General features: G+C 33.1%; 1 protein-coding gene across 1 annotated transcript in view; it reads left to right on the top strand.

Annotated features, from left to right (window-relative positions):
- Nucleotides 1-277: 277 nt before the first annotated feature.
- SppL (signal peptide peptidase-like protein) overlaps nt 278-14,020 on the top strand; it is a 29,732-nt gene continuing 15,989 nt past the window's right edge. The window contains exons 1-3 of the mRNA XM_085950768.1: nt 278-467; nt 7,449-7,601; nt 8,843-8,997. Of these exons, the coding sequence (XP_085806894.1) occupies nt 7,531-7,601; nt 8,843-8,997 (226 nt within the window). The 5' untranslated portion in view covers nt 278-467; nt 7,449-7,530. The remainder of the gene's footprint in view (nt 468-7,448; nt 7,602-8,842; nt 8,998-14,020) is intronic.

Below are 14,020 nucleotides of genomic sequence, written 5' to 3' on the forward strand. Positions count from 1 at the left end.
ATGTCAGATTTTGCCAGTTACGAGTCGTGATTGGGTAGTTTTCGACAGTGGCGCCCCTATCTCATTCTCCAGATAGTTTGTAGGTCTGTAAGCTTAATAATATGATTGTGACGACGACTTTGTGGTAACAAGAGTAGATAACTTTTTTGAAAAAAAAAAAAAAAAATATTGTTTTTTAATAGAAATCCTATCTTTTACTAAAAACAAAAACAATATATTTTTTTGAGCGCACGCGTATTTTTTTTTCATTTAAGAATTTTTTAAGACCAACAGCAACACTCGAATTCATTTAATTAAATATGGCCACCGCGTATCCGTCAAGAACGGCACCGACTGTAAAGTGTTTTTATTTATAAGCTCCCTTTTGAATGTGCTTAAATAAAAGTTGGTGAACAATAAAAAGTGACTTAAAATGAACCTGCACGGATGACGACCCTTTCGTTCGGGGGCCAGTCTCGATATTCCAGGTGAGATTATTTTGTAAACATTGGAGTCAGGTGCATCGAAAATGGTATTTTTTTGTGGACTAGTTTCGCAAAACGCCAGATTTACGGGAATATCCGTGCGCGATCGTTTCGTATCCTTCGCAGGCGATTCAGACATCACATTTTGCTCGGACTGCATGCATTCCCAGGTTCATAAACCGTAACCATGACGAGTGCCTTTCACTTTATTGTTCTGCCCGACGTTTAGTATAATAATCATTTTTCCCGAAGCCCCGCTACGAATTTTTCTATGGCTGTGATTTTATCGCACGCCAATTTCTCAATAACTACGCAAAGTTTTTATGTAACGCGCTACAGAAACGAGAACTCTTTTTTTATGTCACTGCAAAAAATATAATGTCCGATTACGAATGTTCCGTGGACATGTTTACAATCTACATTAGTCCCGTATCTTATCTGTTATTAACAATGAGATAAATAATAATAATAAACTGTTATTAAATATAAAAATATATCCATCTCTTTGACAGTGGCGCTTTCTTTGTGATTCTATTGAAAACAATAAAATTTTACGCTCAATGATTACTGATTTCTCCCGTGCAGTAATGAAAATTCCGCACAGTTGACGGACGCGATTAAAAAGTATACACTGATTTGAATCGGACATTCCTTATATAATTATAATATTGGTGCCAACCGAATTAAAATCAATGCATGCCTAACATTTTGACAGGGTGAGATTATTATTTTGTGTATGCAAATTAAACACTATAAAATTATAATAAAAAACTAATTTATAATCATAGATATAGTATGTAGCTAAGGTAACCTACTCATTTTATATAATATTGTTTCACAATTTACTTACAAATATCTCTGAAAATTTCTTAATTCACTGTATACAATGTATTTTATACTACAATTAATGACAGTGTAAATGTAAATAGATGTTGTATTTTATTTTTGGGCTTTCACCATGTGTTCTTTCCTTGATGTTTCATGCTCGTTGCAGAGGCCATTCTCAAGAAATAATGTGATTAAATTTTGTTGTTGCGCTGTCAAAACGGGCTATGTTTATACAATATTTGGTAATAGTGCCGCCGCAGATGACCGCATGACCTTTCGTAACTTTCTTTTTAGACCAAACCTAACCTAATCTTACCGACCATGTCCGATCTTAATAAGATCATAGGGCCTCCACAGAATAGAGGTTTGTATTAACAGATGTTTTTTTATGAGAAATGGATGTCAGCCACTTGCTCAACGTATTAGGTTCTCACTCTGACTCATACACAAATTGAAAAACAATATGTGAACTTTTGCCAGACACAGGATTCGAGCCTGACACCCTCGACGCTATAGGCCTAACCTAATCTTAGTGTGTGACAATGATGCATCGAATTGTATGAAAATTTTGGTACAGTTCGGTTATGAGGAATACAGCAGAAACCACATTTTGAAAATACCAAATGTACTGGATTATTTGTTAGGTTGGGTTAGGTTAGGTTTGGTTAGGTTAACCTAACAAATAATCCAGTATATCGGCTATTTGCAAAATGTGTTTTCCGCTGTATTTCTCATAACCGAACTGTACCAAATTTTAAATCAACAATTATTGGATCGAAAAGCATCTGCACCGACAGAAAAAGGTATTGAATATAATTGTCTACATGGGATAAACTGTTTCCGCCAAAAAAAATGTTAAATGGTCATGCGGTCATGTGCGGCACTATAACCCTGGCAACTATTTACACTGGTTTCGTCTGCTTCAATGGGTAATTTTATGAAAATCTAGGTAAATTTAATCAACTTTGTTTTGAATAGAGCGGTTCTTAAAATTCTGCATTTAATAATTATTATTCATCATCTTTAGTAGTTAACAGTGGTGAAGGCTGCCTGTTGAAGGTAGTTAGGCTGTGGTAGATAACTGAAAACAAGTTCTACAACAACCATATTTACAGTACTTGAATTTGAATTTTTTTATTATAGGTATTATGGTAACCTTTTTATAATAGATATTACAAAAATTGCATTGTATGGACTGTAGGGAACATTAGACCCAAATACCTACAGCCTCAGGTCACGTGATAGTATGACACTGGTTTTAACATTCTGTGTTTTTTTACAATATGTGTGTAATAATCGTACGTATGTATATTGTGTTGTTTGCAAAAAATATACATTTGCAAAAAGTTGGTTGAAGCCTTTGTTTGTGTTGGTCACGTTGATCTATTTGTGCCAATAGCTACATGTCCGTCTAGTTAAGCAAGCCTGCAGTCAATTGATAATACATACCTACAAACAGATATCGTAGGCAAATTATATTATTTTTGTAGAATATAAAATAATGAAGTTCAAATACCTAATAGATAATTAAAAATTATTTTTCTTAAGAAGGTAGGCTTGCAATTATCGCCTAGTATGGACTAAAGAATCCAATCCCGAGCCAAAATTCTGATTCCGGGATTTCGGGATTACAATGTGATAATCCCGAGACTGGTCCCGGGATTCGCATTTTTTCCATTGTTAATATAAAAATTTTATATTTACAAATAACATTGATAAAATCGGTCAAAAATAAATCTAGTATAATTTATACTATTTAAGACATTTATTGTTAATATTGTATACGTTCAATCTTGGAAATACATAAGTTTAATGGAGTAAATAATATTGTAATATAAATAATAATGTGAATTTAATATGAGATTGCTATTTCTGATAGTAAAGACTTAATGAATGGATTAGCGAGATTTAAAATAGTAAAGCAAATAATCATGGCATACTTATGGCCTTACCGCTTCATAAATCTAATTAGTCAGACAAATATGAAACTGCCGTAAAACGTATGATATCATGGTGGAATTACTTTTTTAAAAGTGCGAAGCATTGTTTTTTTCCAATCTTTCCATTTTTAATAATTCATGTGAAAAAATAAAATGAATCGACAACCTACACATGGGTATAAATCAAACTTCATTCAAACTCAGTTTATTTCTAATGTAGTTATTTTTTATTAAAAGTATTTTTTCTGTTATATTTTCGCTTTTATTTTATTTTCCATAAAAATTGATAAAAAAATCAATCCCGAAATCCCAGGATTATGTTTATCAATCCCGGGATTCATAGTTACCGAAAATAGCTCGGGATCCCGGGATTGGAATCCCTAGTATGGACTATTCGCCACTGATACATACACAAGTAATTTCGTCTTCAAAATTAGTTCTGAAAATTGCTGTAAGATTGTATACCTATTAGAAAATTATAACTCTCGACTGAGGATACTTGATGGAATTTGAATTTTAAAAAATTTGATTTCAGTTTTGCACTATTCCATTGTACCTATCTATGTTTATGTTAGTGGCTGGAGAGTGGAGGCAGGCTGTTAAGATCCAACTTAAATAGTGCACACTAAACTTTGTCAGTCAAAAGTATTTGTTTTCATTGTTAGTACTAACAGCCGTATTCATACAGTCTCGAACCGCACTCAACGCAGTTAGTGGTTTATAACTATAAAAAATGCATACGTCACGAAGATGCGTACAGGAATGCGCACCAAACTTAAAATGGCGGCGATCTGTCAGTGTCACTTTAATATATGTCTAAAATGAATTCATCACAACAAGCGTTTAGTAGGTTTTGTTCGTCTTGATTGAAGTTAACTGCCCGTCGTCGTTGGGCTATAGATGGATTCATGATGGTAAAAATGTATACAGATATCGAGGATCGATGGAAATGCCAATATTGTCAATGAGCCCGCGAAGCTGTATTGCCATATTATGGAAATGTTTACTGGGTATACTTTATCATTTTGTGCATTAAGGATAAAATAAATATGATATTATAACAAGTAAATTATTTAAAGTTCATGATAATTATTCATTTATAATTATTAAATTTATATGGTACCTTTTGCACATTTTTACACCTATTCACAATTTCAAAATTTTAAATTAATTATCGGGGAATCAAGATTTATAAGTTGGTAACATTAGTCACGGCATGACGCGTATTTCGTCACTATTCAACGGACTCTATTTAGGTTTATGCATGCAAATTTGCATTAAATAGCTTGAATGCAGTTTGCCGTTATATGCATACACCAGTAAGACTACAATGTGTAGATTAGTAGATAAGTTAGTTTTTAAAATTCAATCAAACACTGCCTAACCTAACCTAACCTAACCTAACCTAACCCAGGGGTCGGCAAACTTTTGGACCAAAAGAGCCAAATTTGAGTAGCACAACGTTTAAATTTTTTTTCGTGAGCCATACATATATTTTTATAAATATAATTTATTTAAATGAATTAATTACATGTTATAATTGTTTATTTATTAAGTGAAGAAGATTTACGTAAATATATGTTTTTTATTGTTGAAATTATAAATATAATTTTTACAGAATATGAATTACACAAAATTTTCACGCATTCCTTAAAACTAATGTGAAAATTGACCTTCCTTGCATTTCTTTGGACAGTCTCTGTATATTTGGTATGTAACTTGTAGTTTTTAATTTCAGACACGACTCCTAATTCTCATTGGTTATTTGGCTTCTCTAAATGCTCTTTATATTGTTCATGTTTGAAAATGATTGTTCACATATATATTATGTAGACTCGAAAATAGTAAAAATAGCAAATGCAATTTGTTTTAACTGGTCATATGAGTTCGGAAGGCTATTCCATGTATTGAAAATTATAGTATCTACCTTATGATCTATCGCGAGCCGCGGTTTGCCGACCTCTGGCCTAACCCAAGCCATAGTAGATAATAGTAAAAAATATTTTATAGATAGAAGAATATTTTTAATCGATTATGGTTTGTATTAGGCAGGAAAAAACTAACCAGCACCATCCGTTATATGTATTCTTGATTCAACGAAGTATGACTGAAAAAGTGTGCACTACTTTTGTCAGATCGCCCATAGCACAATAATATCTACCTAATTATATATACTATAATACCTAATATATTATGGTCTGGTTTAGGCAGGGTTTAATTGAATTTTAAAAATTTTCCACAATTTTTCATTCATACATATTTGTTTTCGTTGGATTAAGGATATATATATATATATTACACATATTGTTAGTTAATTTTTTTAAATCCATTAAGCCCTGTCTAAATCAAACCATAATGGATAAAAAATATTATTCTATCTACAAAATATCCAAAGTCATGTATGATTTAATTGCATAATTTTAGATATTTTATTGATAGACAAGTATTTTTTGACTATTATCTATTATAACATGGTTTTCGCATCGAGTTTAATAGAATTTTAAAAACTATCTAACACCATCTGTTAATTGTAGTCTTATTTCAATGAAAACAAATACTATTAGTGTGCACTATTTATGCCAGATCTTAACAGCCTACCTCCACCCTTCTCCACTGATAGATAAATTGTTACATTTGTCAAAATACAGGAACAGCGTGTTCTATTTAGCTCTCTAAACGGGTGGACTATAAATTATGTAGAATTAGTGCTACATATTGTGTTAATAAATAATTGTATGAAATTTTCCACTCAACATTATCGAAAAAGTGCTGCTGCATTTTGTAATGACATAAGTACTGTGATTTTCATTATAACAGCTCGGAGAACTTCTTATCAATTTCATTTATGATTATTTTTTCATTGATGATAATAATTAATTGCATTTACAATAAAATGCGAATGCATCGTTGCCTCTAATAATTTATTAATTGATTAAATTTTTGTTTACATGGTAGAACTCGGCTATAAAAGTTTTTTATTAATTCTTCTGTAATTGACAGTAAGGCCAGAAACAGATCGTTATCACATCACGAAAACTCATAATATGTTGGAACTAGGCACGCACACTGAAAAATTGGTATGGGGGCAAGGCCTGAACAAAAATGAACCATAAGTGCGAGCGAGAAAGCATTCGGCACACTTATATTCTCCGCAATATGCATTAGAGCAGTGATCGCCTAACGGTAGTTCGCATAGGATATTTTATCTTATTTTTTAAATGTGAATGTGATTTGTCTCTTAAGAGTGTTTGTTGCCTCAACTGTAGAATCTGTATGGCCTTTCGTCCCAACAGAAAAGTATCCAATTTTAGTTTGAATTGTGGTCAAAATGAAGGCATTGTTTGTTCTTCCTACTTATGTGAATCAACGTTTTCCACTATGAAGTTGGTTAAAAGTAAATATAGAAACGGACTGACAGATGTACATCTTGTACAGCAGATGGCAAAATGAAGCTGTGTTTCTAGCGTATAACGCGCAGTAGAACAACGATTTTATTATTATACCATCGTGTTGCTTCTCAGTACGACTACCAAATTTAAACACAACATAGTTAACCATATTACATATCGTCTCTGTTCTGGCAGACCACACTAACTGGAGAATACTAGTTTTGAGTAATTTGACTTTGAAGTTTTTAAAATGTTTGAAATGGTCTATCATGTGAGTTTATTAAGTAATCTTAAAAAGGATGACTTTAAAATAAAGACTGTTTATTTATTAAGAAGGTTTCCAGACGGTAAAGTTTGAAATAAGGAACATTTTGGTATAACTAACTCAATATGTCATTTTTTCGAATTAGTGTCTTCTGCCAGAACAGTGACGATTATTTTCTATTAAAATAACTAAAAATAATTACCACTAACTTTATATTTAACACGAAAACAATAAATTTCAGCAACACATGCTCGCAGTTTTTAAATGTATGTAATAAGCCAAATCAATTTTTTCCGGTGACGTTTTCAAATTTTTTAAATTCAGCCGTAGAAATTCTACCTTACTCTAACGCATAGCGCGGAGATATAAACGTAATGCTTACTCACTTGCACTTATGGCTCGTCTTTGTTCAGGCCTTGGTGTCTCCTGATCAATGTTGTCAACTAAAGTGTTAGTCTTGTTTACATGTCGTAAGATTGATCAGTTCCCGCTAGTGATATTACCTCCGTGTAGTAATTAATCTTCATAAGCTCTCAAGATTAACAGTTTTATTTTGTTTCAGTTGTCGCCAGGAGCGTTAAAAATTAGCGGGCTCTGGAGCAGGGCGGCCGGGCTGACGTTGGGAAGAGGATCGCGTTATCATCATGTCGCAACCGCCTGGCAACATCGAATACAGAGAGTACCAGTGGGCATACTCCATCATGGATTCCTCAAGGTACTGTAGCGCAGAGAAGCGATTCCCGAATGGGTTCTGCGAGGATTGCTGGTTTTTGTTAGATATGATTTTGACTAAGGGATCGAAGAAGACTAGCTAAAAATTCATTCCGCATGCGATGCGATTCATGTTGATTATCTCAGAAAGTAGGCTGACAATACCTGTGTTTTCTTACATTTATATCTGGAAACTGACATTGAACAAAATTGTCACTTGTACCCATTGCCGTAGTAAATGGTCGGAATGTGTGAAAAAAAAATTACATCAAGCCACATGTATTTTAGTTTCCCAGAAACATATAAATAGATGATATAATAAGAAGAAGATGAAAGTGATGGAGAATTGAACTCTACCTGCATTGTAATAAGGGTCAATTTGCAAACTGCGTAACCCATTAAATTCTGGGTGGTATTAACATGGCGGTACCCGGTGGGCCGCGAATTAAGCCATAATATAAACATATCTTTTTTGGAAATATATTAAAAGTAGGTATGTGTATCAAAAAGACTTCGGTTAAGTATTTCACCATGATTCTAAGAGATGGCAGTGTGTGTACAGTATTAAATTATTTTAAACAATCGACCGGGGATAGTATAATGAATGTAAAGTACAGCGTGTATACACACTCATTTTCTATGGCACGGAATTGGAGAGCGTGTAATAGCGCTTGTGGCATACTTTCGGTTAATTTGTATATTATGTCATTATTGTTGTTTTCTCCCCAATCTGCTCTACTTACATTGCAATAAGGGCGATCAATATAGATTTTGTCAGATGTCTATTATCTTTTCTGGAAAAAGTACTTATTGTTGTGTTTGGCGCTTTTATTCCATTGTACCCAACACAAGTGTAATGTGTCGTGCCGGGATTATTCCACCTGCGGTTACTCAATGCAATTGCCTATCGTAACTTAGGCAATAACAACTCAATAATCCCAGCGCGGCACATTCTACTTGCGTTGGGTACAACAAAGTTGAGGTGCAGATATTCTATGGAATGGTGTATCTATCATAGTATATTTATGGCAATAATGGAATGAAAATAATTGCATTAAAATTCAAACTAATTAAATTTAATTTTCAAGTAACGCATGCAGTGCGTTGATGCAATATTGTACCAATTGGCACGCACGTCATGCTCAATTTGGACATGCGTAATTGTTTCAAGCAATTTAACCATAAAAATTCCTCATGTTAGTTCAATCTCTTGGATGGAAATGTTTATTTTGTGTGTGTCGGCAGGGTGTCTACGTTCCTGATATCCATGCTGCTGATAGTGTACGGGAGCTTCCGCTCGCTGAACATGGAGCGAGAGGCACGTGAGCGGCAAGAAAAGGAGCGTGAGGCCGCAACCCTGCTCGGCACGCCACCCCCCAACCCGCAGCACGCATCCAACAGTCAGTATTGAAAGTACTTTTTAATATTTCATAGGCTTAGTGGCATCGTTTTATGTTTCAGCTTTCTATGTGTTGTTTGTCAGTGTAAAAACTCTGGTACACAATACTACTCTGCGTTGACGAGATTCAATTTATTTATTTTTACATATTGTGGACATTACAAATTATAAGTTTAAGACGTTCACAACATGACATAAAACATTATTATAAACAAAAGTAATAAAAGGGATAAAAATGAAAATATTAAAAGAGAACATAACATAAATATAGTGAAAATACAATTGTACATACAGATATTATATAAGTTCAAAGAAGTACACCTAGTTTGCTAAGGAGACCCTATTTTAAGAATCTATAAAATAGCGTCCACCCAAACTCACCTCATGCAAGTGGAATATATCAACACCCGAAGCAATTTGGTTGAACATAGTTATCGAGATTTGGGTTAAAGCGCCCGACTAGAGGTATTTCAGTTATTCAGTTCAATGGTCGGTAAATATTAGAGTTTCTTTGGAGTTACTTTTAAGAACATTCTGTTTTCACTATCGACTGCCTTAAATTTTTATTAAATAAAAGATATTGTATTAATAATTATGTAAAAGTTAATTTTATGGAAAATTGACAAAAAATATCATTTTGTAATGAAAATCGTTACCATATCTGCCAATCACTCTTCCCTATAGCCAAATCCCTAGTAATTTCCATAATACTTTCTTTTTCAACCTTTAAAAAGAATACGTACTGGGTCCTTTCAGATGTTATTCACGATTCTTTAATTCGAAGTAGGCTTAAGAGTGGGCCTATTGTTCGGGCACTGCATCAGTTAAAGTACGGTCTTATGGTGGAATGCAGGGAACTCAGAAATAATGGAAACTGAAATACCTGACGGGTAAGGAGAAACGGGTAACCGATCTCGGTAAGGAAGAATACGGGATACATTTAAACACGTGTCAAGAATACGTCATTCGTCGAATACTGACAACTGCTCTCGGTTTATGCATAGATGCTCATTTGATATTGGTGTATTACACATAATATTGCACGTCTGTAATGCGTGGTTCATTTTTGTAGGACACTCACACATTCAAAACCCTGCTTTGCCGAAATTTACTGTATTGGTATATAGGCTATCGGAATTCTATTTATTATCTGTTCTGTGGTGGAGAGGGTTCAGAAGAAATTCTTGAGACTCCTTAACTTGAGGCTATATGCATACTATCCGTGGCTTTATCAAAAGTATGCTGGCACCCTGTAGTGTAAAAGCCAGAAGAGATCCATACTTTTTTCGACTTAAAATTATTTTAGAAATTAAGAACATCAGTTATTTGTTCTCCCAAGGTGCAGAACTAATCTGCCATTTGTAATGTCAATTGGGTGGGCAATAGCTGTGTTCAACCAAATCGCTTCAGATATTGATAAATTCCACTCACGTGAGATGAGTTTAGGTGGACTTTTTTTACGAATTCTTATGGTTTACTATGCTCATTAATTTTCGTTTTTAGTCTTTTACTTAGTAGTATTGCTTCTATTTCATTGTTTGTTTTTTTAAATACTGTTTCTTTGTTTTGTCTTGAATCTGAATAATGACTTATAACTAGCTCAATTTTGTAAAAATCTGAAAACTAATTTAATTAAATTTGTTTATTTTCTATTATCCTACATACAATTGATTGTCTGCAAAAAGCTTTGCGATTGATAGTTTGCTGATAACTGACCTAATTATAATAACAGGGACACCATTTTTATTTCTTTTTGTTTGCGATGGATTATAAAATAACCTCTGAAGGTTGAATCCAAAAACGAATACGTAATATTATATTTAAAAAAAACTTAAGAAACACAGAAACAATAATTATTATATATTATTATCTTTCGAAAAAATCATATTATTTTATTTAATTCATATGGTGGTTGTTATGAAAAGAGGTGTCTTGACCCCATGTTATTTTTGTGTTTCACTCCTGTTTCCATTAAAGTGTATTGGCTTTATCAGTGACTCAATTCCATCATATCATCTGACTTAAGCTCAGCGATCACTGTTATGTTTGTTTTGTGGAGGGTTCAAAATCTCGATTGGTTCTGGCCATTGTGTTTGATTTTATGGGAAGTCGATTGATTCCTCTCGGTGTTTGAACTTACGACAATGATTTAACTGTTATTTTTATCGAAGCGGACTCCAATTGAAAATCATTACTATGCTGGCAAGAATAATAAATTTGTGACAAAGAGTATTTAGTGGAATAAAGGGTGATGTTCGGTTGTTTTATTTTTATATTATAGTGTCGCCGTTTTGTAATATAATTTATGTTATTGTGGATTTTCATTTAATTGGCAATACAGTGTCTTCTAGTGAGTCATCCATATAATATGATGTCGCTCATTAAAGGGGGGAGGGGGTCTGATATATTGTGATGATATATGATAAAGGGAATAGAGGGGTTTTTTTTGAACTTATACTTCTTTTGGCGCATTTGAGAAATCAGATCAGAGTGTATTTTTAGCATGTGACAATGTAACCCATAATTTATTTTTTCACATGAAAAAAAACGCACTCGATTGGATTCGAACCACCGATTATTCGGTTATCAGCCGAACGCACTACCTTTGCGCCACAGTATGATACTGCAATCGTGACGATTATACAGTATAGTATTATAGTTTAGAATTGTTCCGTTGCCTAGGCAGCGAATTTATTATCGTCGGCCATTTGCAATTCCTTACATAAACAAACAATTAAACATCAAAGTGACAGTTGGTATTTTAAAAATAAAAATAACAAGAAACCATAATATAATTTAGTACGGCGTTCCAATAAGTGGTCCTTTTTCTCGAGTGTGTAATTTAACAAGATAATTAAGAGCTAGTCAAAGAATCTAGTTTATCACAAGTTTTGTTTTTGTTTTGTTACGCCAAAGAAGTATAACTTCTAACGCGCGTACATAAGTACACACCGTTTTTTTTTTTTTTTAGAATTATTAATAACAATGTCTTTGCTTTTTCGTACAAGATGGTTGTTAGTAATTTTAGACAATCACAAACACCCAGGCTTTTAGGCTCACCGGGAATCGAACCCAGAACTCTCGGGTGGAAGGCCAGCGCCTTAGGCACTGCACCACGAGAGCCGCTAATAATACAGGGGGATTGTAAGAATGTTATACTGAAATCGATCATTTTCAACTATGAACAATTATATTTAGTGAATAGGGGAAAAGTTGAAAAATGTTGGAATGAGGCGGGGGGTCATACTGAAAATCATGTGACATCATTTATCCACAAGTACAGCCTGGTGCCATGCTAATAATATTAGCACGATTTTAGGGGGGGCCTAACCTAACCCAACCGAAAAAAAAATCTTTTATTTTAAACGGTACATGTTCAAACATGCGCGTTATCATGATCTTACTCCCTACTTCAGTTTTAGTTTGTCAATTTATGGCTACGGCCGTATGTTGTAGCTTAACCACTGGGGAATGCCAAAATAAATGGCGTATTTCAAAAAAACACTACCTTATTCTTAGATCAATAATTATTATAATGCAATCTTTATTCGTAGGATGTTTATCACGCTTGAATGGTCAAAGACATAGCTTATAATTAGTATCTTTAGAATTATCTTCAAATGTGTTAATCTTGCCCATTTTTTGAATAATAAAATGCCTAATTCTTGTCAAATTTGGGATCACAGAGATTATCAATATAATTTTTTATCGTAAATATTTCACTATAATAATGTCGACATAAATTATACTGATGGTTTCATAAATGCGTTTAAAAATTAATAAACGTAAAAAATCTTAACACCACTGCACATTTATGTACTGAAATATGACTATATTCTAAAACATTAGAGCGAGAGGTTTAAAAGAATACTATTTTATGTAATAAAAATACTTTATGCAGTCATCAAATGTTTAAAATAAATATAAAGGATAATAAGGCTTCAAAATTATATAAATAGATTATCTACAACGTTTAAGGAATGTCCAGGATCATGATTTGAAAATAGAATAAAAGCTCTATTTTGACCCACGCTGAGCACGTCCGCCCTTAATCACAAAGCTGGTTGCCTTACCTTGGTGAAGTTTGAAAATGCTTCTGATGATGTAAATATTATTTTCAGTTTGGAAGAATCGTAGGTTCAAAAGATAACAGCATATTCACCCAGACCTTGGTGAAGTTTGAAAATGCTTCTCATGATGTAAATATTACATTTAGTTTGGAAGAATCATAGGTTCAAAAGATAACAGCATATTCACCCAGATGGTGAGGTGATAAAGATGTGAGGTTCGAGTCTCACTTGGTCTACTTTTTTAAGTATGTTTTCTGAAATTATATAGGTCAGATATACCTAGTTCGTTGGTTTCCCAATGATTGAATTTTGAAATGTTATTAATGTTGCCTAATATCAGCCTAAATGTATGAAATTTAAGGACCCTGGTCTACTGATTAAGTTATCTACAAGTGACTTCTCATTGCAGGTTCATTTGAATCCACTATAATTTCAAATTCACTCAAATAATGAATTACATATACCTACATACATGATTCTATGTTCAGATAATTCATAGGATAAAATAGTGTATAATTAAATTTCACTTAAATTTGAGATTTCATGCATCTCAAAATACCTGTGGAACAATACTTCGTCGTCAATTCTATGTAGGTAGCCAAATATACTACATTGACCATTATTTTCAAGATGAATAATCATGTAAAAGACTGAAGAATGTGTGTGTAGCCGTGGCGAATGGACAGGGCAAACTAATTATTGTCAGCCATACGTATTTGTTTTCATTGAACTAAGAGTACAATATTTTACAGATGGTGTTGGTTAGTATTTAAAATTCAATTAAAGCCTGCGAAAACCAAACCATAATAAGTAGATAATAGTCGACGGATACTTGTATATCTATAAAATATCTAACATCATGCCATTAAATATAATATTTTAATAATGTTTTTATCTTTTATAGTTTGGTTTAGGAAGAGCTTAATGAATTTAAAAAAATTAACCAACAACATG

The sequence above is a fragment of the Rhyacophila brunnea genome, unplaced genomic scaffold, assembly GCF_057557595.1.
Source record: "Rhyacophila brunnea isolate RB1 unplaced genomic scaffold, BYU_Rbru_1.0 scaffold_23, whole genome shotgun sequence".
Taxonomy (NCBI): Eukaryota; Metazoa; Arthropoda; class Insecta; order Trichoptera; family Rhyacophilidae; genus Rhyacophila; species Rhyacophila brunnea.